At 39.2% G+C, this 27,849-nt stretch overlaps 1 protein-coding gene and 1 long non-coding RNA gene across 4 annotated transcripts; both read left to right on the top strand.

Annotated features, from left to right (window-relative positions):
- Positions 1-11,641: 11,641 nt before the first annotated feature.
- On the top strand, positions 11,642-15,465 carry LOC144194072 (uncharacterized). The gene is made up of 3 exons (XR_013325830.1): positions 11,642-11,980; positions 14,694-14,925; positions 15,027-15,465. It is a non-coding gene; the product is annotated as an uncharacterized LOC144194072 (long non-coding RNA).
- A 1,953-nt stretch (positions 15,466-17,418) lies between these two features.
- On the top strand, positions 17,419-27,772 carry LOC144194070 (caprin-1-like). 3 transcript variants are annotated; one of them, XM_077712852.1, is made up of 17 exons: positions 17,422-17,591; positions 18,849-18,983; positions 19,792-19,854; positions 20,019-20,105; positions 21,136-21,377; positions 21,509-21,591; positions 22,126-22,296; positions 22,369-22,421; positions 22,506-22,589; positions 22,661-22,822; positions 23,409-23,517; positions 24,563-24,624; positions 25,165-25,296; positions 25,749-25,902; positions 25,969-26,163; positions 27,006-27,115; positions 27,227-27,772. In XM_077712852.1, exons 1-17 carry the CDS (start codon positions 17,571-17,573, stop codon positions 27,311-27,313), a joined length of 1,950 nt encoding a protein of 649 aa, XP_077568978.1. In that variant the 5' UTR covers positions 17,422-17,570; the 3' UTR covers positions 27,314-27,772. The 3 variants fall into 3 exon arrangements, with proteins under 3 accessions (XP_077568977.1, XP_077568978.1, XP_077568979.1); XM_077712851.1 differs by having other exon boundaries at positions 17,419-17,591; positions 22,126-22,421; XM_077712853.1 differs by lacking the exon at positions 25,165-25,296.
- The last annotated feature ends 77 nt before the right edge of the window (positions 27,773-27,849 follow it).

Below are 27,849 nucleotides of genomic sequence, written 5' to 3'. Positions count from 1 at the left end.
CATGCACACCATCACAACTGACAACTGAAGACACACTGCCTGCCCTCTGGCAACTTCCACCACTATGATAAGAGCATTTTACATTCCTATTTATTTTAAAACTCATCCACTTTTGAACTTGGTGTTCATTTCGTATAATTTTGTGCAATACAAATGATAGTAAAGGGAATGTCAGTCTATAAATTTACCATATTTTCATGACTATTAGGCACAACGCATTATAAGGCGCACCCTCAATGAATAAAAGTTTTTTCCATATATAAGGCGCACTGTGTTATAAAGCGCACTGTATTATAAGGCGCACTGTATTATAAGGCGCACTGTATTTAAGTGCGCTTTATAGTCGTGAAAATACGGTAATTGCTATTGACTTCCAGGTATGAAACACTCACTACACAGTCACCTCTAGAGCCAGCCATTGTTGATGTTTTGAATTTTTTTGTATAAAATCTTACAGTGGGGGAGGAGCTATATGATGGAAGATTTTGTAAACTAAGATGGCATCTGCATATTTAACAGTATTGTTTCAGTTCAGGCGTTTGTGGTTTTTTTAATATCTGACAGTGGTGGTTTTTGGTTTTCTGTTTTTTCCATATATAAGGCGCACTGGATTATAAGGCGCACTGTCTATTTTGGAGAAAATGTAAGACTTTTAAGTGCGCCTTATAGTCGTGAAAATACGGTAGTTATTCTACTGACTTACCAGTCAGGGCAGATAGAAAATGATATCAAATAAATGCTTAGTACAGCCATGGAGCAAGTGGATGATTGATGTATATGTGTGTTGAAAGGTGCGAACAGCAACAACCGCTAATGACAACATTCACACCCTCACCGACTGGGAATTAAACCCCCAAGCTGTCTGCGTGGAATTTAGTGACCTATAATTCATTTAATTTCGATAAACTACTTTGATCTAAACATGTGGGGAGAAGTGTTTATGTCTACTGCCTTTCGATTCACGTGAATAGCTCCAAGTCCTTCTGAAGTTAAATCATTTGCACCGTCAATAAAACTGAGATGTTTACATGTTGAAGGGGTCTCTGTGTGGTAGGGAAAGTAGCGTGGGATACCATTCCACTCTGTACGTCGCTATGAAAAGTCTCCAGAGCCACTGGCAGCTCACCCAGCTCCAACCACTTCTAAGGGAAGATGCCGTGCAAATAGGTTGCAGGCGGCAATCTCCAGGCTAGTGTATTGGGAATAAATTACACAAAAGTCCAGTAATTTGTTGTCTCCCTCCCTACCACCCCGTTATATATAAAGGCCCAGATGTTCCAAATGGAACTAAACCCCAACCCTATCATTGTAATTTTTATGAATAATTAATGGGACAAAATTGTTGGCACTTTCCTGACATGGAGTAGAAATAATAACAACTAACTACTAACTGGAAATGTGTTTGTAAATCTATTATGTATTGTATGCTTTAATTTGCTTTTCACTGCAGCGTTACAACAAACAATTTGCATTTGCGATCCCCCATGAAAATTCACAAATACAATATACTAAATTCAGCTCTATAACAAATGTACATGCTTGACACTTTTGTGGTTTTCGGGTATCACAATTGGGAAGATGAAGTGTCCTTTGATTAGAATGAGATATCTTCCAAACAGAGGATAAAATTGTGAAAATCTCTGACACCAATTACCACCTCAATAAATAGTACTTGCTCTCCAAGTATGGTTATAGGGTTCTATGTTATAGTTAGATTAAATTATAAAAAAAATATGGTTATACCTGTCTGTCTTTCAATTCATTTTTGCATAATTGGGCCAATGGTTCACAGACAATGTGTTTTTAATAATTCTGATGTACTCAAACACTTCTTGAAAAATATTACCATATACTCCTAAATCTACTTAAATAATCCTTAACTCATTTAATGTTTTAGGTGCACTTAAAAAGTCTCTAAAATGTCTAAATACCCCAAGACGTACTTAAATGCTGCAAACAGAAAATAGCCTATTGATGTAGTCTTATTTTAGTGAAAAGGTTTCTTAACCCTTTTCATTGGCTGCCATTGACACCGCTAGACATTTATTTCAACCATTTGTTTATTCTAGTCTCGCAGTCAAAAGGATTGGACAGTTAGTGCTGTCAAAGGCACTGAAAGATGAGTATTCACAGTCAGTCCAGCAATTTTGAATAAATTGGGTGTTTATTGTCATTGTAATTTCATTAATTTCGCTTTTGCCAAAACTGTGTTTTATTACTCTCTTAAGTTACTAAAATTCTTAGAAAACGTTATTTAAATGCTCCTTGTTGCATTAAAATAAGTCACTAAAAAATACATGATGGGATCTTGTTTTAATTGCTTTTAAATATTTGTAAAAGAGTAATTTAAAATTCAAAGTATAGTTTATTTTAAAATAAAGTTGGAGCAACTTCAATATAATAATAATAAATAATAACACAATAAATTACATTTAGTGATTTGTTTGCATACCACACATTATTAAATATGTTACATTTAAAATTAGTTGTTCATTGAATAAACAAGCGAGGTTCCTCAAATTTAAATAATTTAAGAAAGTCGGAGCAGTGCCCCAATGAAACAACACTTGACAACAGCAACCTTTCCATGTATTTTTGTTTTTGTTTTATCATGTCCTACTCATTTTTTTTCACTTTTCAGCTGTACTTTTGCCTTTTCAGAGTAGTGTCTATCGAGTCCTTTAAAAGGCGACCACATTTCATACCTCATTAAAGTCTGTAATGTGCTGAGGAGCCTGACAAAAGCAGGGATTTGCACTCATAAAGAACTTGCATCCAATTCCCTCGCCTTTACCGAGTCTCTGGTGAACTGTAGACTATCCCAGCTGACATTGGATAAGAGGCGGGGTACGCTCCAGACTGGTCGCCAGTAACGTAAAGAACTACCAGACTGCCAAGATAGTCTAATGTCTACAAGACTGACAGTTGTGTGACAGTTGTGTGCAAGTGACTGTCATTTTTGGAATGTCCTCTGAGAAGGTCTGGTAAGCCACTGAAGGGATGATTCTGCCAAGAATTGAAAGCCAAGTCATTCTTTTCCAATAAGATTGATGTTCACTGGCAACCAATAAGACCGCTCTCTTTAATTTACAAACACTGTGAGCTCTTTTGCGAGACAGTGAGATATTATCCAAATCACCAACGCCTCAGATTTGCTCCAGTCTGGTTGATAGAATTTCAATTGCCTCGTATAATACTCCAAAATGAAAGCAGAAACGAAACCTTAATGTATCTGGCATACTTGTACGTGGTTTTCCAACTGTGTTATGGCCAAGATACGGTACTGAACAAATCCAGAAGAAGTTAACGGAATCCCCGGAGTGACAGAATTACACAACTCCTCATTTTGCACCTGGCAGAGCTACAAATACGAAATATTCAGTATATATATATATATATATATATATATATATATATATATATATATATATATATATATATATATATATATATATATATATATATATATATATATATATCACCATACATATTTGTCCTTGGATAGCTATATTTGGTCAGCATCACCTCTCCACGTTTACAATAGGAACCAACCTTTGGCCCCAAGAGTATTTTGATAATAGTCACGGCGTTTAATCTCAGCTTCTCAGTCAGAGGTGGACAAAGAGGACATATTGAACAGTGGGAGGGCTTCATCGGAGCCTCCTGTGTTTATTTTGTTGGACAGAGTCCCGAGGCAAGGTGCTGGCTGTCATCACTATGACCTACGAACCCAGGCGGCTGGACATCCCGGAGACTCCATAGTAGAGCGACGCAGCAGCATGTGGGATGTTCAAGCAGAGGTCGAAGGCCAGTGCTGCTTCTGAGCATGTGCACAGATGCTATGAAGTGAATCCTTCAAGTCGGAACAAGAACAGGCAGCCAACACAGTGGCAGAATATTGTTTATTTCGTAGATCAATTGCATTTATTCAGTTATGTTCTTCTGACTGCTGATTGGCCACAATTTTGAGGCAACAATGCCTTGTAAGATTCAATACCACCGCAAGTCACTTTGCTTGTAATCAAGAACAGTAGTCCGGAGCACTGCAAAGACGCTGACTGATAAACTATAACATCTCTGAGGGATTGAGGCGTCAACAAGAACTGAGAGCAGCAGTTTGTCAAGCGATAGAATTGTGCTTGACTTAAATGATATTCACAGACGCCTTCAAGAAAAGCTACCAAATAGATGGCCCGCGGGCTGGATGTGGCCCCTCTAGGGGTTCTGACTCTGGCAGTGGGTTTTTTCATGCCGTAAAACCAGATATTTGTGAGTAGTGTGATGGAGTGCATTCACTACTGCACTTTGCTCTATTTCATATCCGTAGTAACAGTTGTTCCTTTCAGAATATACAGCCATAAAGGCGTCATACATGACAGCCAATGAGTTGATAAGTCACCTGTGGATGCTCATCTTTCAGTGCCATTGAGAGCGACAGACGTCTGATCCTTTTTGACCTTTAAATGTTCATTAGCCTCCCGCGGTCAACATGAATCGGACATATACTGCTGTTAATGGAAGGCACTATTTTTTGCCTAAAATAGACTGGTCCCGCCCAAATGGAATCGAGCTAAAATATGCTTGAATATATACGATATGTATGAACTAACTGAGTGATCACATTGCATTTCCTTTTATTAGATCTTATTTCAGCTACAAAGACACTGAGCAGCCAAAGGGAGCGCCAATGATCAGCAAGCAAACAAAAGTGACCTGCTAGATAGAAAAGGTCAGTGGCAAAGGAAAACAGAGCAATGCTTCTCCACTCTAATATCTTGGAATGTCCAGGAAGCTGAATGGAGAAGGGGGCAAAGGGTTTTTTAAAAGGCCTTAATCAGAGTCATGTTCTTAATTTTATTAGAGAACACTGATACCAATGACCTTTCTTGTGACGTCAATCCTTCGGCTTTAGGAATGACAAGAAAATTACTAATTCAATTAAATATGTCTAACAAGATGAATCTTACTTTTAAAGCTTAATGCTTAATCACTGGACTCAGGCTCACTTTCATATATGGCAAAGGTAAATTGGTTTGATATAAGGCAATTCATTCATTTTCTGAGCCGCTTATGAAGATAGCTGGGGGTGCTGGAGCATATCCCAGCTGACTTTGGACGCGGGGGGGAGATCCTGAATTGGAAGGTAGCCAATCGCAGGGCACAAAGAGATGGACAACTATTCATGCTCACCCTCAACCTACGCACAATTAAGAGTGATCAACCAGCCTACATGCTTGTTTTTGGGATCTGATGTAAACCGTACAACCCGGAGAAAACCCAAGAAAGCCTGGGAAGAACAAGCAAACTTCACACAGTGAGGACCCTCGACCCCAGAAATGTGAGGTGGCTATGCCAACCACTTATCCACCTAGGCGCAATTGTTATGATCGTGGGTGGAGGACCCCAAAACATGCAAAATCTGGAATTGGAAATTTCTATTCATTAAAAGTGTTCCAAAGATGGGCGAAGGCACAAAAGGAGCAGCGTAGGTGAGTCGTTTGTCGTAGCGTGGAGGTCAGTAGCTCAGGGGTCCGCAGTGTTGTCCAGAATGAAGGTACAACACGTGTGGTCGTGGTCCGTGGTCTTGGGGCTGAGCATAGTCAGAGTCCTGGGAACAAAACAAGAGGTCAGAGGTCAGGTGAGGCAAACAAGGAGACTTAACCATAAACTGATTAAGACGATCCAGCGGCGTGGTCATGCTCTGGTCGGCTTTAAATACTTCTTGCAGACTGATAAATCGCATCTAGTACTGCTTGAGCCATTTAGTGCTGGGCCTGTGATTGGATGGCAGGCGCAACAAGCCACTAGTCTGGTCTTGTAATTTCTTAGAATGTTTTTGTTTTTTTTAGGGTCCCATTAAATCTCAAATGGAAAAAAAAATCTGCCCATTCAGTAATGCTTTGTGATTGATACTGTCAGTGGAGTATTTGATGAACTAATATTGCAACTATAGTTTTGCATAGTAGTTGTACTATAATATTTACATGATGAACACTGAAACTATGTTGTTATTATTTGCAAAATTAGTACTAAAATTTGTTCTTTTTATCCTTTCATTAGAGCTCCTAAGTTCTGTTCCTGATGTGATTTATAATATTACACTATTAACTTTCAGTAGCACTGACCGGAACAAAGACTCTTTTTTATATGGTGTGTGTGTGTGTGTGTGTGTGTGTGTGTGTGTGTGTGTGTGTGTGTGTGTGTGTGTGTGTGTGTGTGTGTGTGTGTTAGCTTTCATTTATGTATTTTTTTATGCCAGACCAACAGCAACAAAAGGCTCGTTCATTCACATTCAAAGGAACAAGTGATTTCAATTAGAGCTCTACATATTGTTTTCTAAGGCTAGGTTCATGCAAGTTGTGGAGGAGTCCGATTTTCAGAATGAGAGAAAAACTTTCATCACCTCCACCAGGATCTAACACCATGGACAATAAAAAATACAAATTCCATTTTCTTCCTTACCATTCTGCTCCCCAAACTATTGATTATTCTGAGTAAATCCAGCCTGTAATATCCAATGTAATGAAAACTTGATTAATGGCTAAAAAAAACTGACTGCTTAGCTTTTGAGTGCTCTCTCGGGAAAAACACTTGACAGACCCTCAACATTAAAAGAAACAAGAGCTGGTATCAGATGATCATATCGCCAGTCTCCCACCATCAATTCATTAAGCTTCATATTATCTCATATGGTCCAAAATTGTTTTTATATTTGAATTAATCTTAACCTGGAATTAGTGTGCAACATCAATGGATGGAAAAGTTGGACATTACTGACAGAACTGTCAAAATGGACTGTGCTTCAATTAAATATTGTTTTTTTTATGTATTCACAAAACAGTGTTCTTATACCGGGGTTAATTTATGTGAGTTTGTCATATGACACATTGGCATCACAGTGAGTTCACATTAAAGTATTTTAATGGGGTGGGGTGTCAAGATGGTTTATTAAAGGAATAAGCCAAAAACAAAGTTTGAAAATTCTCTTTACTTGTTTCACACTAAGCAAATCAATACACCACTGATCAGAGCAAACCCTCTTTTTTCTAGTCTTCAACAGTTATGGGGCAGTTCCAGGAACAAATCCCCTTTTCATTTTAGACAAAATGTCCATATGCTATGCTTATCTTCTGCTAATCCAATTCCTGCTAATTGAACAATTGAATTCACATGCACATAGAAGCTTCACAAAAACATGTTTCTCTTGTGAGGGCGTGACAACTCTAAAAAAAAAAAATCCTGCAGAAATAACTTATTTAATATGAGGTCACCATTTGCCACATTTTAACTGTTAATTTAAATCACATATTTTGGGATAAAGAGTTGTTTTTTTTGTGTTGCCACTCATTGGTGCAGTGATTAGTTATTCTGCCTGAATTGGTGCTGGCACTCAAATCAAATCAATCAAAAGCCTTTATTGTCATTATACACAGTTGCGTATAACGAAATTGGTGGTGCTACTCCACAAAGTGTGTTTTTCCAGTAAAAACATAAATGAGTAACATAAAAATATAAAAAGTCACAGGGGTTTGGTTTCCACTCGGTGGCAGTGTGATTATGAGGTTGAGTAATTGTCTGTTTTATTGTACCCTGTGATTGGCAGGCAACAAATTCAAGGTCTCCCCGCCTGTTGCCCATAGTTAGCTGGGATAGGCTCCAACACCCCCCACAACTTTGTGAGGATAAGCAATATGGAAGATTAGGATCAGATCAGGGACATCCCTAGTTGTTTCATCCAGAGACAAGAGATGAGCACTCATCGAAAAGTTGGGCGTGGCACGGTGGCAACGACAGTTACAATTTCCAAACACCAACTCAATTTCCATTTTTTATTTCTGAAAGGGAAAGCCAACAAAAACAGTGTATCTGGGCTTTGTTTCTTTGTTATTTGTATAATTCATTTTGATGGGTGAAAACCTGCCTCCATCCTTGGTTCTCTGGTGTGTGTGGATTACAAAAGGGCTTTTTTTCCAGCCCCTAGCAGAGGGCCAAGAAGAAGAGACTATCAAAGGGAAGGAACAGGCTTTCAAGTCAGGACCCTTCGATTGTGTTACTGATTGGTTCCAGGTGAGGCGGCTTCGCAAAGTTCAAATGGAGGAAAATTGCCCTCCGTGCAGTGCTCGCGAGAGAAGAGAAGGCTTCACAGTTGGCACACTACTCCGGAATTCCTGAAACTACTCACGTTTTGGTGGGATTTCAAAAGGATGAACGCTAGGCCTTAGAAATCTTGTCGTGGTTGATTGGAGTTACATTTAAAACAAAGCCTAGATAGAAAATGACTGTGCATAAGGTCTGGTTATTTTGTAAAAGATGACATAAAAAGCTGGAAATTCCCACAGTCGACTGCTAAAGACCAAAACCATGTTGAAAATGTCCCCTTGATTTGCTCATAAGCTAAGTCGTGTTCATATTAGACAATTTGCAGATCTTCTCATTATTTTCACACATGGTATCATGGTTGCACAACCATTCAAGGACTCCAAGACCATGTTCATCTTACCAAGTGGGCCCCAGAGCATATCTCAATTGCATGTAATTGCTCTATTTGCCTTCAAAACTGTATTGATTTCTCTTAAAACAGTGTCGTAACGTTTGCTTTTAGATTTGTAAAATAAATTGTTCCCTTTCAATGAACACCTCACTCCATTTTCCCCTGGCTTTGGAGGGCTTATGAGCCTATAAAGGAATATCATTGAAAAACAATTCTGGAAAGCCCGTCACCACAAACTAACGGTCATGTAATGTTACCTTGAAAACCTCAAGCGGCATTGGCTCGGTTACTAATACGCTGCTATGATCATCATCCCTCTCTTTTGATGTGCTAGTGCCCCTTCCATTCAGCCTCAAGAACATCTGTACGGTTACACACATCTTAAAGCAGTTCACAGTGAAACTTTAAACAGCTCGGAAAGTGTTTCACACATATGTGTAAAGTCTCAGAGTGTCTGTGGTGCACAAGTTGTCTGATCTGAGTTTAAGCACGCAATGTGTGGGAAGGGAATGACAATTAGGCGGAGGCATGTACGGGTGTGCCGAGCCGTGGCATTTATGCATCCATCACCCATCTACTTTAACGAAAAGAGACAAGGAAACATGGCTCCCATTTTGAAAATGGGCAACATTACTGAAACAGGCTGATGGAGCGTTTTCAAGCATTGCACCAAGAACAAAATGGGACTTCATAACATTGTATTACCATGCCATGTGAAGCATTAGAGCGGGAAATTAGGTAATAAAAACATAATTGTAAAGCCGTTTTCGCTTCTGGGTTAAGTCATGTAATACATTTAGTATTTATTTATACTTGAATTTATACCGAAAATCGAGAACCAGCTGTTCTTCTAGATTCTATGTGACATTTTGTGTCAAACACCGACAGTAATTATGGTAGGGATGGAATAAAAATAAAAACAACAACAAAAAACGTTGTACTTCTAGCTCCTCCCAGTTGAAATTGATTGCCATCAATGACAGCAAAACCATCTGACAAAATATGTGATTAAAATTTGTTATAAGTTAGGATTGTAACAATTTTAGACAATCAACTCTTTTCTAATAAGCATGATTAAAATTAATTATATTAAATCAGAACAGTGAAGAATTAGCATCTGTATATGTGCATGACAAGGTTAACCTACAACGTCCTAATCAAAGAAATAAACTGAAGCCTGTTCTTACTCAATTCTTTCTTGGCTATATGCCTCTTTAGATGAGTTCTTTCAAAAGATGTCATACCAGGATTGTGCCGATGATGTTATTATCCTGCCTTCAAAGATTATGAACGATTTAAAGTAACAGTCCCCTCCATTTAGAGTCCTGTTGACTTTATGAGCTTGTTTGGCATGAGTGCCAAGATAGTGATTCTGTAATTAAAAGAAAACAGAAGTGATATTGTCATGGCAGATAGGATCAAGTGTCTTTAAAGAGCTCCATGTGCAAAATGGCAGATCAAACACCACTGGTCTTCACATTCCTATTTTGACATTCATGTTTGGTCCTTCGAACCTCTTTGAGTCAACCTTTCCAAAGAAGCTAATCTGAGGCCAGGAGGTCTGGAGGCCCGCGTGTTTTGCTGAGGATTTGTTGATTTTTCTAATCACTGCTCCAACTTTGCTTCTCTGTGTTTAGTTTGTCGAACTTAAGACAAAGGCTTAAGATAGTTTGGTGGAACAAAGGCACGTGAACCGCTGGAAGACACGAAACTCTTGATTGCATCTGCAAGGTCATTCGAATTACTCGGTCCTGTGGGCTTTTCCTTCTGGAGTGCACTGAAACACAATTGTGTCCACTTTAATTAAAAATGAGACTTTGCTTTGTCAAAATATGCTTACACACTATAAGCTACATTAGCTTAAATTCTGCTTGATTGGTTGAGATTTCTCACTGGAACGTTTTTGAGACATTTGAAAGAAGTTTTTCCATAATTCCACAATGTCATGCCAAATTGTGGATGTGGATATATTTTGGGGTGTCTTAGTGTGAAGAATGGAATCTTTTATGGTCACGTCCCTGACAAGCGGAGACAAACATTCTAAAAGAGGCAGCACAGTTCAATTTCTATCCTGAGGGTAGACAGGGACGTGTACCCTCTAACCCCCAATTCCCTATTCGTGCAAGTGGATACAGTAGTAGGCTTATTTTGAACTCTGACTCATATTAACTCATTGGCTGCCATGCAAAGCACTGGGCGTCCAATCCATTTTGAAAAGCTAAGGCTGGCAGCTATTATTTGCATTCAGCATTCAGCATTCAGATTGAAACGCCCCACTTGAGAGATGTGAGGCAGATGTGCTTACCACTGGTCCACTATTCCAGCTCTCATTGAAAGTTCTTTTGCTGTTTTGTGTCTGCAGTAAAGAATGTAACCACTGGGAAAAGACCCAAGAACTGTAGCACTTTTGTCATTGTGTGTTCAGTTCTAACATTAACCTAATGTTGCCTAACTTTGCTTCACAATGTATTCATGGTCACACCACATTTGGCACTAATTCATCTGGAGCTTTAACATCATAATTTACTGAAGGACCTCAATTCTCTTGGTTCCTTGCTTTATAAAAAAAAAGCTTGTTAATTTAAAAGTGTTGCGATCATTCTGCTTTTGCAATCATTAAAAATGATTACACCTGCATTTTATATTCACACAAGTGTTTTGTGTTTCGTTTAAATACAAAACAATTTAAGGGGTAGTTTACATCTTAGCGGTAAACGATAATGTAGCTTCTTTGAAACAACCCACCTTTCATGAAGAAATGCATTAATTTTCTCTGCCGCGTGTCCTCCCAAGGGTCACGGAAAAGATGGAGCCTATCCCAGCCAATTATGGAATTGGGTTGGTTGCCAGCCAATTATGGAATTGGGTTGGTTGCCAGCCAATCACAGGGTACATGAAGACAAACAACCATTCATGCTCACGCTTATACCTTATCAGTGTTCAACAAGCCAACTATACATGTTTTTGGGATGTGGAAGGAAACTGGTTGTTATGGTAAATTGGGGTTTTGGTTGGGGTATATGCTTTTTGCCTATTGTGTCCCTCAGGGTGTCCCTTCCCTTGTGTGATCAGGTGTGTGTAGTCTGTAATCAACCTTTGTCTGTCTATTTAAACCCTGTGCGTTTGTTAGTCTTTGTCTGCCCTGTTTACTTCATGCCACGTTGCATTGCCATTCTCCATGTTCTTTCTATGTTCCTTGTTTCCCCATGTCTTCCATGTCAGGTTTGATTTTGTTATTTATTGCTAAGTCTTTGTTATTTTCTTGAATCCCCTGCTGCCTCAGATATTAGTTACAGTTTTGTTAGAGCATTCAACGCACTCGCTCCTTGACTGCTTCCCTGAATTTGGGTCCTACTCTACGTTCCAAGCTCGACGCCACACTCTTGTAACACTGGAGTACCTGGAGAAAACCCACTCAAGCCCACGGTTGAACATACTAACTCCACATCAGAAGGCCTGAGACAGGATTTAATCCTCAATCTCAGAAATGTAAGGCATAGTGCGCTCAAAGTAACTTGAATTATTTTAACATCTAACAATTGAATTGATTGATTTTTATTTGCAAACAGTGCTAAACTGTGTGAAGAATCAATATTGTAAAAATTGCCCATGGTAGGATTGCCACGCTAAAACATTCGAAGAGCAATTTTTTTTATTCTCAGCCTCTATACACAGAGTCCTGTCAAAACACAGCTCTGGTCATGCTGGTCTTGGAAACTCCCTGTGCCTCTGGTACTCTTCTTGACTTGATTTCACTCTTTGAATGTCAAAGTGTGTGTTGCGGGTAGATTTACGTGGGGCTTGATCCTACCACTACGTATAAAAAGCTCTGATACATGATGTTAAGAACCTTCATCTGGTAAAAAGCTTTTCAGGCTCAATCTAAAACCTGACCAGAGATAATCTGCAGACTCCCTCAATCACTCAACCCTTCCAGACTCCACAAACATGCAGCACAACATAGTCTACATAGTAATTCAACAGCAATAAGACAGAAAAAATGGGTGGGGAACACATTCACGTAGCGCCATGTTTTTCCCGTCATTTGAAATAGCAATCAACTGTGATTTAATTAAGGTAGTCTCTATAATTGAGTACAAAAGGGTGACAGGGTCCAGGCACTCACGTTTTTACAGAAACAGTAACAAAAGCAACAACAACAAAAAAAACATACCAGAAATAGAGGGAATTTGGAGTACAGAATAGTCATGACAGAGACTTTCTTCGAGGATGTTGACCAGATGTCAACTGCTTGTGTGTCCGGATTTGGCATAAGGCGTATGGGAAACAATCATGCATATGTCAGTGCACACTCTTTTAAAAATGTCTTGAATTTGTCACTGTTCATGTCTGTATGTGTTAGTTTCAACTCTGAACTGGCATGCGGTGAATTTGAAATTTATTTTAAATGTGTGGGCAATGGGCATACGTTGGCAAATCCATTCTAGCTGAGCATACTTTTAAAGCTTTTCTTCTACAGGTCTTTACAATAACAAATATACAATAAAGTCTTCAAAGTCTTTTGATAGGTTGAATTATTGAATTAAATTTAAGGTTACCAAGCCACCTGATGGTGAAGAGTTTTCCTTTGCCTGACTTGAGTGTGGGCAGGCGTGGGCTCGATTCCGGCTGGTGGCAGTATGATTGAGTGTGAATCGTCATCGTTCTCTCTGTGTACCCTACAGCTGACTAGCAACCAGTCCAGGGTGTAGTCTTCCTTTTGCCCAGCTCAGATAGGCTCCAGCAACCCCCGCAACCCTTACAAGGATGTAAGGTATGGAAGTTGAGTTAATGAATAATGTTACCAAAGAATTGCCAGAGGACTCTTTAAATCAGATATATGATCAGCATATATAGAATACTGAAAACTAAGAAGATAATACAAACATTTTTAAGACCCATGATACTTACATTTGTGTTGAATATGTATATGTATATATATAAAAAATGTTTTTCTCCAAAAGTTGGGATACTTTGTAAACAGTTTTTGAAAAAAAACTGAAAGCAATGGTAGTGTGCATTTTTTAAATATGTTATTCGGAGTAGAGCAAGACAAGCCAAATGTTTTAAGAGAAAATGTATAATTTGAAGGGCAAAATATGTTGATTTTGCATTCTGTGGTGTAAAAAAAAATGGCACAAAGCTACCACTGTGAAGCATCTTCTGTTCTTCTTTCAACAAACTGCAAGCGTCTGGGGACCAAATTTAGAAATAGGAATGCTTTCCCATTGTTGTCTAATACAGGCCTCTAACTGTTCAACTGTCTTGGACTTTGTTTGTGGCACCTTCCTTTTTATGAGGTGCCAAATGTTTTCTTTGTAAAAGATTTGGACTTTTGGCTGATCATCTCTGAAAGAATCAATCACCGTATTGCAGCATTTTCAAGCTGCTCATGCCATCTGCTCTCATCCAACCAAATACCCTCAAATAATTTAACATTTGAGCACTTTTAACAATTTTTTGGTGGTCTTTTTATTCTGGATAACATGGAAACCCAGTTTTCCATGAAGAACCTTGCACCCTTTGACCCCTAGCCCAGAGAAAACGCCGACACTTTTGCGTCCTGTTTAGAAAGGGCCTCGTCTTTGCGCTGTAGTGTTTCACCTGGTGGATTGTGTTCACTGACAATAATTTCTGGAAGCCTGTGTTTACATTTACAGTAGCATTCCTTTTTGTGGCGCAATGCCGTTTAAGGCCCCAGTGATTAAGGGTATCCAGTGTAGTTTTGTGGCCTTGCTACAAAGACAGGGGCCACATAACGGACCGGGTCAGTAGGGCTAGCGCCCAGGAGCCCATGGGACTCCCAGTGCTAAATGTAAGAGTAGAGGACCTCTTTTCTCTAGGATCTTGTGACTACACAGGTATAAGGCATAACTGAGGAAAACAGCAGGAATGCTGGGTTGATAGGCAGCGGGTGATGGCAATCAGAGAGCCCTGCTGTAGGGGCTCTTGTAAAAACTCCCCTAACCCTAATATCTCCCAACGAGGAGTTCAAGGAAGTAATAGTTCAGATGATCCAATGATTAAAAAAGTGTGACTTCTGGATATTAGGGGGACTCAGAGAGTGCACCCCTTCATAATTCTTACATGCTATAGTTTCTTCATAGAGTATACTTAACCTTTTGATGATGGTATGCACTGCAGTTGATATTGACTTCATCTCATCTCATTTCAATTTTCTGAACCGCTTTATCCTCATTAGGGTCACGGAGGGTGCTGGATCTCAGATGACTCCGGGCCAGAGGCGGGGGACACCCTGAATCGGTGTCCAGCCAATCACAGGGCACAAGGAGATGGACAACCATGCACACTCACAGCCATCATGTGTCCAATCATGTTTTTGGAATGTGGGAGGAAACCAGAGTACTCGGAGGAAACCCACACAGGCTCATGGAGAACATACAAACTCCACATCGGTGGACCTGGTTATGAGTGTGAGTGTGAATGGTTCTTTGTCTCCTTGCGATTGGCTGGCCTACCGATTCAGGGTGTATAAGTCGTACCCATTTTTTCAACCAAAATCTGGCATTGCCAGGCTCCAACTCAACTCGGTTTAAAAGGATGGATGGCAGTACTAAACTGCTAACATAGAGCATTCGACTATGAAGAGGAATGGAAAAGTAAAACCCAGTGAATCAAGGGGCCTACTAACAAGAGGACCCAAGCCACTGTGCCTGTGGTTGGATTTGTATTGCTTGTCAATAGCTTCAGGACCATCTTAAGTATCTTAATGCAAAGACAAATACACCAAAGTCAGTTCTTAGCAAACAACTTTCACTTTGTCCATACTTTCAATGACTGTGATAATCACTATAGTACAGCTTTCCAGCCACTCTGCGGTGTAACACATCATAAATCAGTCTTTGAACATGCCATCAAGGGACGGGGAAAATGGGTGGAATTGCATTGCTGCAAAAAATCGTGAGTTTTGTCTTTATTGTTACGGGAATGAAATAGCAATTATCATAGTTTGAAAAAAAGGCTTGGATCACAGTCCACAAATAAAAGTCTTTATTTGCAAATAAAAACAACAATAGTATTTAATGTGGAGACACTTGCAATCTGTTTGCCACACATATGTGCCATGATTTATTAATATTACTCAACTAATTAGAGAAAAAGTCACAGGAAGAAGTTAGAGGAACTTTGGTTTGATTGTTTGACTGAAACGGGACATTGAGGCCTGTAGGGAAAAGCTGCAGGATGACGGAATGTAAAGAAAGAGCATTCGAAATGGAGAGTTTGAAGAGAAGGGAGACCAAAGGGCTCGCAGATGAATTCTTGTGCTCGACTCAGCTACACAACAAATGGTCTGAGGCTCAAGTATTTGTGGGGCTCATGTGGGTTTTTGCCAATAAATCATCAGCACATATTTAATCCATTCCGACATGGTGCTGCCGAGAAAATGTGAGGGGTGTATAGCCATTATTCAAAAACCTACATTGCAGTGCGTGCAGCTACAGATCGTGTACACCTTCACCTCTTGGCACATAGTCACAAGCTTATTAGTTATAAAAAAAATGCAGGCGGCCCAGTGAACGAGTAGTTAGCGTGCCGGTCTCACAGTTGTGGGGTTGGGTTCGATCTCAAGTATCTGTTCTCCGCGTGCTTGCGTGGGTTTCTCCAGTTTCCTCCCAACTACCCAAAACATGCAGGGTAGAGTAGTTGAACATTCCTAGTTGAGAGTGTGAGCATGTATAGTAGTCTGTCTCCTTGGGGCCTGTGATTGGCTGGCCACTGATTTAGTGTGTCCCATGCCTGGTGCGTCTAGTTAGTTGGGATAGTCTCCAGATAGATAATGAATATCTCATCTATTGAACTGCTTTATCCTCACTAGGATTGCGGGGGGTGCTATAGCCTGTCCCAGAGCACTTTGGGCCAGAGGGGGCGACAAAATAACATTTGCACTCACACTCACACCTAGGGGCAATTTAGTCCAATCAACTTTCCATATATAATGTAAAATCTGCACAGAAGAATGAAATGACGATTCAATCATCGGCTGACTGGCGACCAGTCTAGGGGCCCTTGACCCAATGTCAGTGAAGATCGGCTCCAGCAACCCTTACGAGAATGCGTGGTAAGGAGGATGAATGAACCTTATTATATTTGAAATTGAATCTGCATGTGTTAACCTTGGGATTTCTAAATGCCATTCTGTCATTTTCAGAAGTGACACGCCATACAATATTTTGGACCTATCCAAACTTTCCAATTGCAAACCTGTCATTTTGGGGCGTGCTTCAGTTGATTTAATTAAAAAAATGATGGCATTAAAACGTCGTTAAGGTCGTTTATTAAATAATTTAATTTATTTACTATTTTTCAATTGTTCGGGGTAGAGGGGAACGGTCTGGTGCTTGGCTTTCCAGTAATTATAATATGTTTGACATTTACGCCCTCTTGCGGTAGAGTTTTGCAAAGTCAGTTATTACTTTAAATTATAGTACGTATAAAATCATCATCAATCGTCAATATTTTAAAAATATATACAATAACTGGATATACATATTAATGAAAGATTAAAATATAGTCGCTTGCTCTATGAAGGGTTCAAGTGTCAACTTTGGTTGCACACTGTATATTGTTACATTTATATAATTTAAAAAAATACGAGAAGCATTATATGCTTATAAATTGGCATTGCTGTAAAATATTCTGCTATGAACATCATATTTATTTTGTTGTTGTATTTTTTTCTTTTTAAATATCATACAGTAAATCCCTATTGTACAGTAAATGATTTTCAACTGGTGAATGAAAGAGCATTTATTAACGCATTATTGTCAGAGGGTCCCAAATGTTATTCGCACATTATTGACAGAGGGTCTCAAATTCAAGTTTGTCTCTTCTCTTCCCCAATCAGGCAACCATGAGGACACCGAAGGAGGGTCCTTGGAGCCTCACCAAAAAACCACAAGGTGGCGCCAAAAACCCGCTACAGAGTCCCGAGAAGCAGTTTTTTCCTTGGCCAGTTCGTGTGTCACCCCGAGCATCTTTTCTGGAAAAATACCACGGAAAGTGAAACCTTCCCAGTCCACTTGCACAATTTTCCTTAATCCCATCGACGCAAACCTCTATGAAGACAAAGAGTATAAAGGTATGATATTCATTTAATAACGACGGAAAGGTAGTGTGTACAAAATCCTCTTTTGTCGTGTTTAGAAGAGACGACCGCACACAACGAGCTGTCGCAGCCCCCACCGGTCGTCTTTGTTTCTCCGCACGGACGGACATTAAAAAACGTTGTTTTACAAAACAACCGAAATGTCTTTTCATTTTTTGGAGATCGTGACCGACGATTATCGTTTGATTAGACCCATAGCATTAAAGAGGGGTTAGCTTGCAAGCTAACAATGGGATACGGAGATTGAAACCAATTGCTGAGCTCGAATTAAATAACGCAAATTAGACGTTTCGTGTTCGACTTTCAAGCAACTTATCAACGTAAAGACGAAAGTCAAATCTTCACCTTGTTTTATTATCTTGTGTTACGTAATATTTTTTTAGCCTCTTCAAACTAATATGTTACGGTGAGGACATTTAACCCTTTAGAGGGCAAGTGGCTATTTTTGACCATTCAAAAATTTTGTTTTTAAATTATAAACACTATTTTAAAAAATCCAATGTTAATACCCCTAAATTCAAGAAATCAAAATAAATGAAAGCAGAAATGAAGATGTTTACAGCCCCATGAACCTTCTAAAGTTGATTTGTTTTTTTCATAGTATTTACCTAATTGCCTGGCCATGACTATAATAGATGTCCATTTTATTTAAACTGCATCAATGGCACTATATGTCCAAAATATGTTGACTATGAGGACCAATGAACAGGAAGTAACCCAAAATAAACAGGAGGCGACAAGAAAGTGACTTAAAGTAAACAGGAAATGATTTGAAATGTACACAAAGTGACTTGGGAACACCCAAAATCATCAGAAAGTGACCCCAAATCAACAATTAGTGACTAGTTAACAAAAAAAGACCTTAAAATGCTACAAATAAACAGGAAATGATCCAAAATGTACAGATAATGTCACAGGAATGCCTGTTTTGTACCTTAGTGGGTAACCCAGAATGAACTCATTGTCTGACATTGGACATCTAATTTACATAAATTGGGAAAATTGGTTGCTCACATTTCAACGCCATTGACACCGATCGCTAGGCATCCATTCCATTTTTTTACTGCGACGGGTGAATGAATGTTCCTTCAAGCATTGGATTGTATGTCTGGCACCCGTCATTGGTTAGTTGGTTACATAATGGTAACTCCTAATTGTTCATTACCAGTCTGTTTACCAATCAGCAAGTCACATATAACTCACGCTCCTCTCTCTCTCAATTCAATTTAGATGCCTTCAGCAATGGTTGGCAGCAATCCTGTCCATTCGGCCACATCAGATCTTGGAAATGGAAGTCAACCTGAGGCCATGAAGCAGGTTCTTTGTGTGGTTGACAAGAAGGTTCGCAACATGGAGAAAAAAAAGGTACCACCACCAGCATCAACATCTTCATAATCTTCATCATGACTATTTTTTTCCGGTTTTCATTAACTCTGTCATAAAGGTATTAATTGAACAATGTACTTGTGACATCTAGAGTAGAGCTGGTTCTGATGTCTTCCGCCTGGATGAATGAATTCACCTTAAGTGTATCATCAAAGTGTCAATGCATGCCAATCTTTGTGTTACAACAGTTTTTAAAGCTTCCACGTGGTTCACGTTGGATGCAGTATAACCACTAATATTAATGATTAGGAGTGTGCCGGAAATGTTCCCTCACCTGATCGATACACATAGTAGGTGTCTACAAGTTTTGATTTTTATTAAGTCACTGCTCAGGTTGTTATTGTTCTAGTGGACACTAACTACGAAGTCCTACTTCTCTGTTATTTGTGAATCGAACTTATATAAAAGAACTATAAAAGTTATCCAATCCAATTACCTACTGATCAATTTCCCACCTATTAGGTTACATGTAACATATCTGTCAACCTCGGCCAATTGCTCCCCTTATTAATGATTGCAATTCCCCTTAAAAGGCGGGCGTGTGAAAGAAGAATGCATGTGGGCATATCACGCTTAAAGCAAGACTATTAGCAGTTGACAATGACGTTTTCGTATGCTACGATCCAGATTAGAGCCAGAATGGGTAAAACGAGACTGGTTTCACAAGAAAACGCACTAAAAAAAAATCCCGTACAAAAAATGTCATGCAGCGTACACAATTTGAAATGATCAAAACATTTATATAATATGGGAAAACGTATAACTAATGTTTTATCCCTCCTTCTAGTCCAAGCTAGATGACTATCAAGCCAAGAAAAGCAACGGTGAAAAATTGAACCACGATCAGTTGGTATGTATACAGTCTTAAGTTAGGTCTTTTTGTTTCATTTGTAATATTGGCAATTTATTGTTATCTAACCATTGTGTTGGTGTTCTTCCCATATCTAAAGTTGATGTACTGCAGCATGCTTTATTTAGCCATATGCAATTGAATTTTCTTTTATCTGCCTGAAGGAGGCCTTATCAAAGTACCAAGAGATCCTCAACAATATCGAATTTGCTCGTGAGCTGCAGAAGAGCTTTCTGACACTGGGCCAAGAAGTAAGTCCATATAAATTGTGTTTGTTCCAAATTTGCTGTTCATCAAATATATCCGAGTGTGAAAGAGAAAGTGTTTTCAATAAGTCGGTTCAGCTCACTAGCTCCTGTGACTAAACCAATTTCTGGCAAAAGGTGTGTAGTTTGCCCATGATATGTTTGACATGCACAATTGTTTAACAAAGAGAATGAATATGACACGTTGACACCTGTTATTAATGGAAGGTGTTAGCATTTCCCATTGTATATAAGCCGCCCCCAGAAGAATCCCCTTTAAAATTATTGAATTTTACAATTTCTCGCATATAAGCTGCCCCTGATTCTCAATTTTCACCTCCATATTTATGGTTTTAATAGGGAGCACAAATGTGTTACTTTGAAGGAAAAATCTTTAGAAAAATCACTACTCATGGTATTTCTGAGATAGTGTATGAATCAAAAGCACATTATTAGGGTTAATATCATAAGTTATTAAATAGTAATGGTTGTTTTCTTACTGCAAAACAGAAAATAACCAACAAATAGTAAATGTTAATTTGTCAACCTACTGGTGAAAAAAACTATAGCAACGTTGTAAGGCTTATATGCCAGAAAATACAGTAATATTTTCATTAACAACTGTTCTTTCTATTGCTGCTACATATGCTTCATATTATGAAAAGACAAACTTGGTGTCAATTGCCACCCTTTTTAAATGCAAGTTATAAATACGTACTGAACTATGATTTTTACCAACGCGGTAATTCAATCTCTATGGTTTTACCTCTATCACTGGAAATCATAACTAAGATGTGGTATGTGAAGAAAACAATAGCCCTGGCTAGTTAAGATTTTCCGCATATTTTGTGTTTGATTCATTTACACTAGGCCTGAGCGATATATTGTTTGAATACCCCAATGTTAGACTTTATTCTCTATGGATACACGAGCTACGTTTGCCAGAAAAACAATGTGCTGGGGAATTTAACTTTGCATATGGCCCTTTGCTTTTCTTAAGATCATGTGAGGTTAAAGACTAGAACTGTGTTTTCAGATTCAGAAGGTGGTGAAAAAAACTGCAAGACGCGAACAGATGCAGCGAGAGGAAACGGAACAACGGCGGCTAAAGACAGTTTTGGAGCTGCAGTTTTTATTGGACCAATTAGGAGATGATAATGTCAGGCAGGACTTGAAACGGCCCGATGCCTCTGGCGACGCATTGCTCACCGATGCCGATCTTGCATCTCTTGACGAGTTTTACAAACTTGTCGGACCTGATCGGAACTGTGACGTCAGGTGCGTGGCGTTTCCTATGTTATCACTTCATAAATCACGAGATGTATTCCTGTGATGTGGTGGTTGCGTGATGAATCATTTCACAAGATGCTAAGTGATTTATGAAACATTGTTGACCCATTAACCTGCAGGTTGACTGAGCAATATGAAGAGGCCTCACAGCACTTGTGGGAACTACTGGAGGGCAAAGACAAAGCTGTGGCAGGAACTTCATGTAAGACATTTTAATCACTCCTGCAATAGTGTAATAGTTTTACCTTGTCTGTTTATGTGTATATCTACTGCTAATTTTATTTTTACTTTTTAAAACCAAGCCAGGCCCAGAATTTAAGAACAGAAGGCATGACCGAGGTGGTGTCTTGTCAATCATTTTTGCATTTCATGCTGTTGTGAGTTGTTCTTTGGGATTTTGAATTGAAAGGACAATCCTCAAAAATACAACACCAATCTTGTTGCATTTACTCTTTAATTGATTGATTTCATTGGTTTGTGTTGCGCACCATCACGGACATTCCATGGTAGCAATGTAGCGGGTATGGTTAGCACCTGCTTGTTGTTGGTACTGGTCATGTGGATGGAATTGTGCACTCAAGGAAGGGGGGGGGGGGTGATTTTGGTCATGTTGAGAATAAAATAGGAGTAAACAGAGTCTACATTCAAATGCTTGTGGGTTAAAATCTTCAAACGCTACCCTTTCTATCCCTTCTATTAAAAGGAATTTGAAGTTATCTCACTATCCTTGTTCCAGATAAGTCACTGAAGGGCATTGTGGACAAGTTGCTTCAAAGTGGCTATTTCGATAGACCTCAAAGTGGGCACAATGGGACATGTGAGGAGGCAGACGAGGCGGAACAGTTGGGGGAGGAAGATCAGGAAAAGCAAGCGGTGGTGGCTGATAGTAACATGAATGAACAACCTGGTAGGTGGGAACATATTCAGATATTTGTCAAAATAAGATGCAGGTTTTATTTTGTTTGTTTTTTCTCCCCAGAAGCAACAGTTCCTGAAAATCATCCTGAACCAGTGCAATTGGAAACCACAGAGGTGAGCTCATCATACTAATATATTATAGACCAAAAAAATGTATCTGTGGATAATTCATCCTTCCCATATTATTTGTTGTTATAGTTTGTAAATAGACATTTTATCCCGGAAAGCACATTCAACAGCACTGATACAGAACATGTGGAGGAATGGTCAGTGGACATGCAGGTATGCTTGTCTTCTTTATGATATTTAGCCTCTCTCCAAGCAGTTCTGTTAATTTGCAACCATCTGCATAGGTGGTGGCTTCCCTCCAGCTTCAGCCCCCTGCCCAGATGCCACCAGAACCCAGTGTTGCTATGAGTCACATCAGACTATCTCCACCAACTGACCCAGTGGTCAGAAAGCAGGTGGTGCAAGATCTCATGGCCCAAATGCAAGGGACATACAACTTCATGCAGGTGACAGGCTTGAGTGCTTTTTGAGAGAGTGTGATGTCCAAACTCTATTGTAGTCCTTATTACATGAACGCTGACCAAAACCTTGCTGTAGCCTTTGGTCACTTGAATGTACTAGGATTCCCAGGCAGTGATATACATAGGTTTTTCTAAACAGAACCACATTACATTTTTGTCAACCTAATCCCAAGTTTCCCCTACAGAAGATTGCTCGTTCCTGTAATACCTAAACAAAAGTAATTAACATGACTTTACAGTTCATATTATTGAATTGAAATGGTAACAATCATATTATAATTTGGTCTCAATGTGTGTGTGATACAATGACATTTTTTAATTGGATTTTGTATTTATCTACAAAATATTAAGTCATTTACAAAAATAGTTGGGAAAACAAAAAAAATCCTACATAGTACAGTCTTCTTTTCTTAATTCAGGGGAGGGGGGTATAGTGTATTCCTCTATTTTGTTTTTTCAATTGTCTGCTGTATCCATTGCAAATCCCATATATAGGACAAATATGACATCATTACATTTTTTGGGCCCTGTGTGTCCACCACAAATTTATCACTGTTTTGTCCTATAAAAGGATTCGGTGTTGGATTTTGATGGCCAGCCCATGGACCCGGCCATTGTGGCAGCGCAGCCAATGAAGCCTGTACACACTGTGGACCTTCAACAGATAGTCTGTGCGCCATGTGAGTATAGTGTATCTGTCCTCCTAATATTAATATTTTCTCCTCGTAATTCACTTGCTGCCTTTGATGGCAAGAGATTTCAAAGACATTTTAACTGCCAGACCCTCTCAGCTTGCATAGATTTGGCCTATATCACTATTACAATCAATGAGTCCCATAGCCAGCACACCTTTAACTTTCATTCAAGTGACTGCTTCCAAGTTTTTGGAGATTAAGGGCAGTCATTCACATAATTTTCTTGCTTTGAATTGCTAGTGCAGACTTAGCTTTTAACTCAACTCAGGGACAGAGTTTGGGAGCTTGCAACTCCTATTCCGAAAATAACGGTAGACAGATTTGTTCATTACACTTGGTTGATTAATTTTCATATTTCTTTTTTATCTGGTTGGCTACAACTTGTGACTGCAAAAGATATCAATGGAAGGCCTCAAATTGCACGCGTTCTCTAGTTGTGCTCAGACATCTTGACCTGCACAAAACTGCAGTGACATCACTGATAAAGAATTTCTGAATCAGCCACTGCCATACAACATTTCTCGAGCCTTAGGAGTTGGAAGACTTCCATATTTGTAAGAAAGAAAGAAAGAAAAACGCATGGAATGACTTTTTATCAGGTTTAAATTACCCTGTACATTAGAAAGACAACAAAATCAGGAATGAGAAGCCATAGAACTCGGGTTTTGAATCAAAGAGGGAGATTTGCACAGTTAAAATCTCCACTGAGTTTGGTCAAGCCCACTCACTCTCCTCTAATGTATTTACTTTGAGTGCTCCTGATTACACAATGATGTTGCAACTCTAAAGGGAGTGGGAAACACAAGTTGTAGTGTCCCTAAACATTTAGAAGAAAAACATCCTTATTCGGTGATTTAGCGTGTTTGTGCGTGACCTATATTAGGCACAAATGTAACTGTCAAAAACAGAAGCCTCAAACTTTCTAATGGGTAGCAGATTAGCACATATAAGAACCAAAAAAATGATAACTTGAAATACAACTACTACAACACAATATTTTTTTTATAATAATTGTTTTTCTTTCCAATAGCTCACACTGAGTCCAGGCTTCCTCTGATGAGTGCTGTGACAGGACCAAAGGAACCTTCCCAAGTAAGTAGTAGGAAGAGAACAGGCATAGCTTCTCACAATTTCTTCTATCAAGTGCTGAACAGCGAAAGACTGACTAATGCATCCCATAATGCTCTTAAACCTCTTTACAATACCTTTACCGTGGCATTGTTTGATTTTAGCTAGAAGGCATATTCATTAGTTATGAATTGCCTCTAATCAACCACCTGACTTCCAACCTGAACTAGACCATATGGTACACAGTCACGCAAAGACAGTGAAAAAAAAAAACTTTCTCCCCCCCCAACCCCCTATCTTCAACACATTTTGTGCTACGTGATCCAAAAAGCATAAATGTACCTCCCCCCAAAACACACCAATAGCGTTTTAAAGATAAAAAAAAAATCATCAAACTTATACACAAACAAATACACAACCATTCTAATTACATTGGATGGTGTTGTTGGTTTTTTTGGGGTCAAATGACTACAGACTGTCGATACTCAACAAGAAATTCTTTAGCTATTACCCCTCTGCAACCCTTGCTTTTTTTCTTGTTGTTCTTCTCCTTTCAAACACTAGGCTGCCATGTCTCTCTCTTCTGAGCAGTTGCCTGCCTCTTGTTCCCTGTCCACCGCCTTCCCACCTGCCTCTAAAGCCACCCATGCCGGAGGCATAAATGTCAATGCTGCACCTTTCCAGTCAGTGCAAGCGGTAATGCTTCATATCTGTGTTTTAATCCTAAAGTACACCCAAATGAAGTCTACCCATGAGGGCACTTTCTCTCTTCTCTCAGTCCTACCTGTCATTCCATTTTTTTCCCTCCATCACGACATGAAAGGCGATGCTCTCTCCATCTCATTTCGTCAATTTTTGATGCTTAATAAAAACTCTAGGACTGGATCATTTTTTTAATTTTATTTTTTTGGTCCAAAGGTGCCCAAGTCCAGTACTATCAAGTCTTATTTTCCATGTCTCCCTTCACCAACACAGCTGTTTCAAATCAGGTTCATTATAAAGATTCTGGACAACTTGCTAATGAGTTGATCATTTGATTCAGGTGCGTTTGTGGAGGGAGAAATTGAAAACAGACTAGATAGGGGCCCCCAAGGACCCAAGTTGGGCAACCCTGCTTATCTAAAACAAAGGTGCATTTTTCTTTGTAGGTATTTAATATGGGTGCACCAGCACCCCTTCCTGGTGGCCAATCAGACGCTTTGAAGCCGTCCCCATTTCCTCCGAGCTACGGGCAGAGTTTTGCCGGTCAGTCCGAGACTGCCGTGGACCAGTCCAACATCCCACAGGAGACCTTACAATCTGGTGAATAAGGATTGAAGATTCACCAAAGTGCTGTAATTACTTATGACCTTGCGCGGTACCCTCCAGTTGTCGCCGGGTTCCAGTCCCAAGCCCAGGTCGTGCCTACAGCAGTTGTGCGTGAAGACTCGTCGCCCAGTTCGGGCTTTGGGCTTTCCAGCCAGCCTTTCTACAGCAGCAGGGGCATGCCACGCGGAGGTGGCAATGCGAGGAGCAGCAGAGGTGGCATGAATGGCTACCGGGGCTCTTCGAATGGATTTCGAGGTACGTCTCTAACTGTTTTGTCATTCTGACTCAATTAACGTTATATGAGCTACTGTTGATGGTGCTGGTAGTCCCATCCATTTTGACTGGGAGGGTCTTGCACTTAAAGATAATATTTATGAAGGCTTTCATGCATGTAATATGTTTTTTTTAAAGCTATACAGAGAGCTCGGTTAACAGTCTGGCTGATATTGATTTAAAAATATTACATGACTTATATTTATATAATTCAAACCGGAAGTCGGTGTAAGTCGGTGTGAACAATTTGATTTGGGAATATTTTCCTGGTGATGAGAACAACTTTATATTTTTAATATAGTTTGAAAGTAGAAGAAAAAAAATCAGCTGGTGGGGTGCCATTAGATGTTTTCAATGCAACTAAAAAAACACAGCTTAAAAAAGGTTAGGAAACACTTATCTAGAGTTGTTTACAAGAGCCAATGTCCTTGATAGGAAGTGTTTATTAGAGTGGAGTTTACATAGTAGCCATAATGTTGCCTTATACAACCACTTGACATAAGGAGGACTCTCTCTCAATTATACTTCAAATGATATATTAATATAATATTTCCTTTCTATATGTAGGATTTATAAGCATCAAAATATGGATTTACAATCTAAAGATAATTATATATCTTTAGATAATTGAAATTCAATGAGCAAAAATAGTCACTTGCTACAGTACAGGGGTAGGGAACCTATGGCTTGGGAGCCACATGTGGCTCTTTTGATGCTAGGTTTCATGTGTTTTAATGTATCATCTGAAACAGAAGTTGTTCTTGAATGGAAAAACTACATAGGATTGAAAATTGGGTTTTTCACCGTTTTCTTTTTCTCTTTAGGGGGATATGAAGGTTACCGGCCTCCATTTTCAAACGTTCCCAATAGTGGTTATGGACCAAGCCAATTCAACACAGGGGCCAGAGACTACTCAAGCAACAACTACCAGAGGGTAATATTGGTCATTTTGAAATAGGGGGGTGGTGGGCTTATTCTGACATAGCACTATACACATTCCAGATGTGATTTCTATTTTACTTGAATCAATTCATGTGTGTTGCAGGAAGGCTATCAACAAGGTTACAAAAGGGGAGCAGCCCAGGCGCCTCGGGGATTGAGCCGAGGTAATGCTCAAGCAATGCGATCTTAATAACTGCCTCGTCGTTCTACGGTCAACATTCAGGAGTTTTGAATGTGTTCACAAGAACTCCCTTTTGTACGGTTTCATTTATCATTAACATTTTTTTTTTCTTTAAAAAAAAAAAAATCCTGGCCAATTTATGAGTCAGCCTGCCTGCCTGTCTGTCCATTTCCTCTAAATGTTTAACACAAAATGCTGAGTTTCTCAACTCCATGTCAGATTATCAGCAAGTATTCCTGTAAACTTGAAAGATTACATTAATTTATTTTTTGTACAAAATAAATGCAAAAAATACCCTGCCACTGTCAAAATGATTCCCAGGAGTTTGGTCTGGCATGTTTTTTTTTTCCGTCATCTTGTAGACTTCTAACATTTTATTTTTTGATCTTTCAACTTCACCTCTTTGTATGCTGATGTTATCAGTCAAGACTGTTTCAATAAATAAAGCTGTGTTCTATTACAAAGCAACTGTTCTTGCAACTTTTAAAGCAGTATTTTCTTGTTCTGAAAATATGAAACAGGATTCTTATTTACAAAGAAAATAT

This window comes from Stigmatopora nigra, chromosome 3, assembly GCF_051989575.1.
Source record: "Stigmatopora nigra isolate UIUO_SnigA chromosome 3, RoL_Snig_1.1, whole genome shotgun sequence".
NCBI lineage: Eukaryota > Metazoa > Chordata > Actinopteri > Syngnathiformes > Syngnathidae > Stigmatopora > Stigmatopora nigra.
This window is presented reverse-complemented; position numbering and strand designations above follow the sequence as displayed.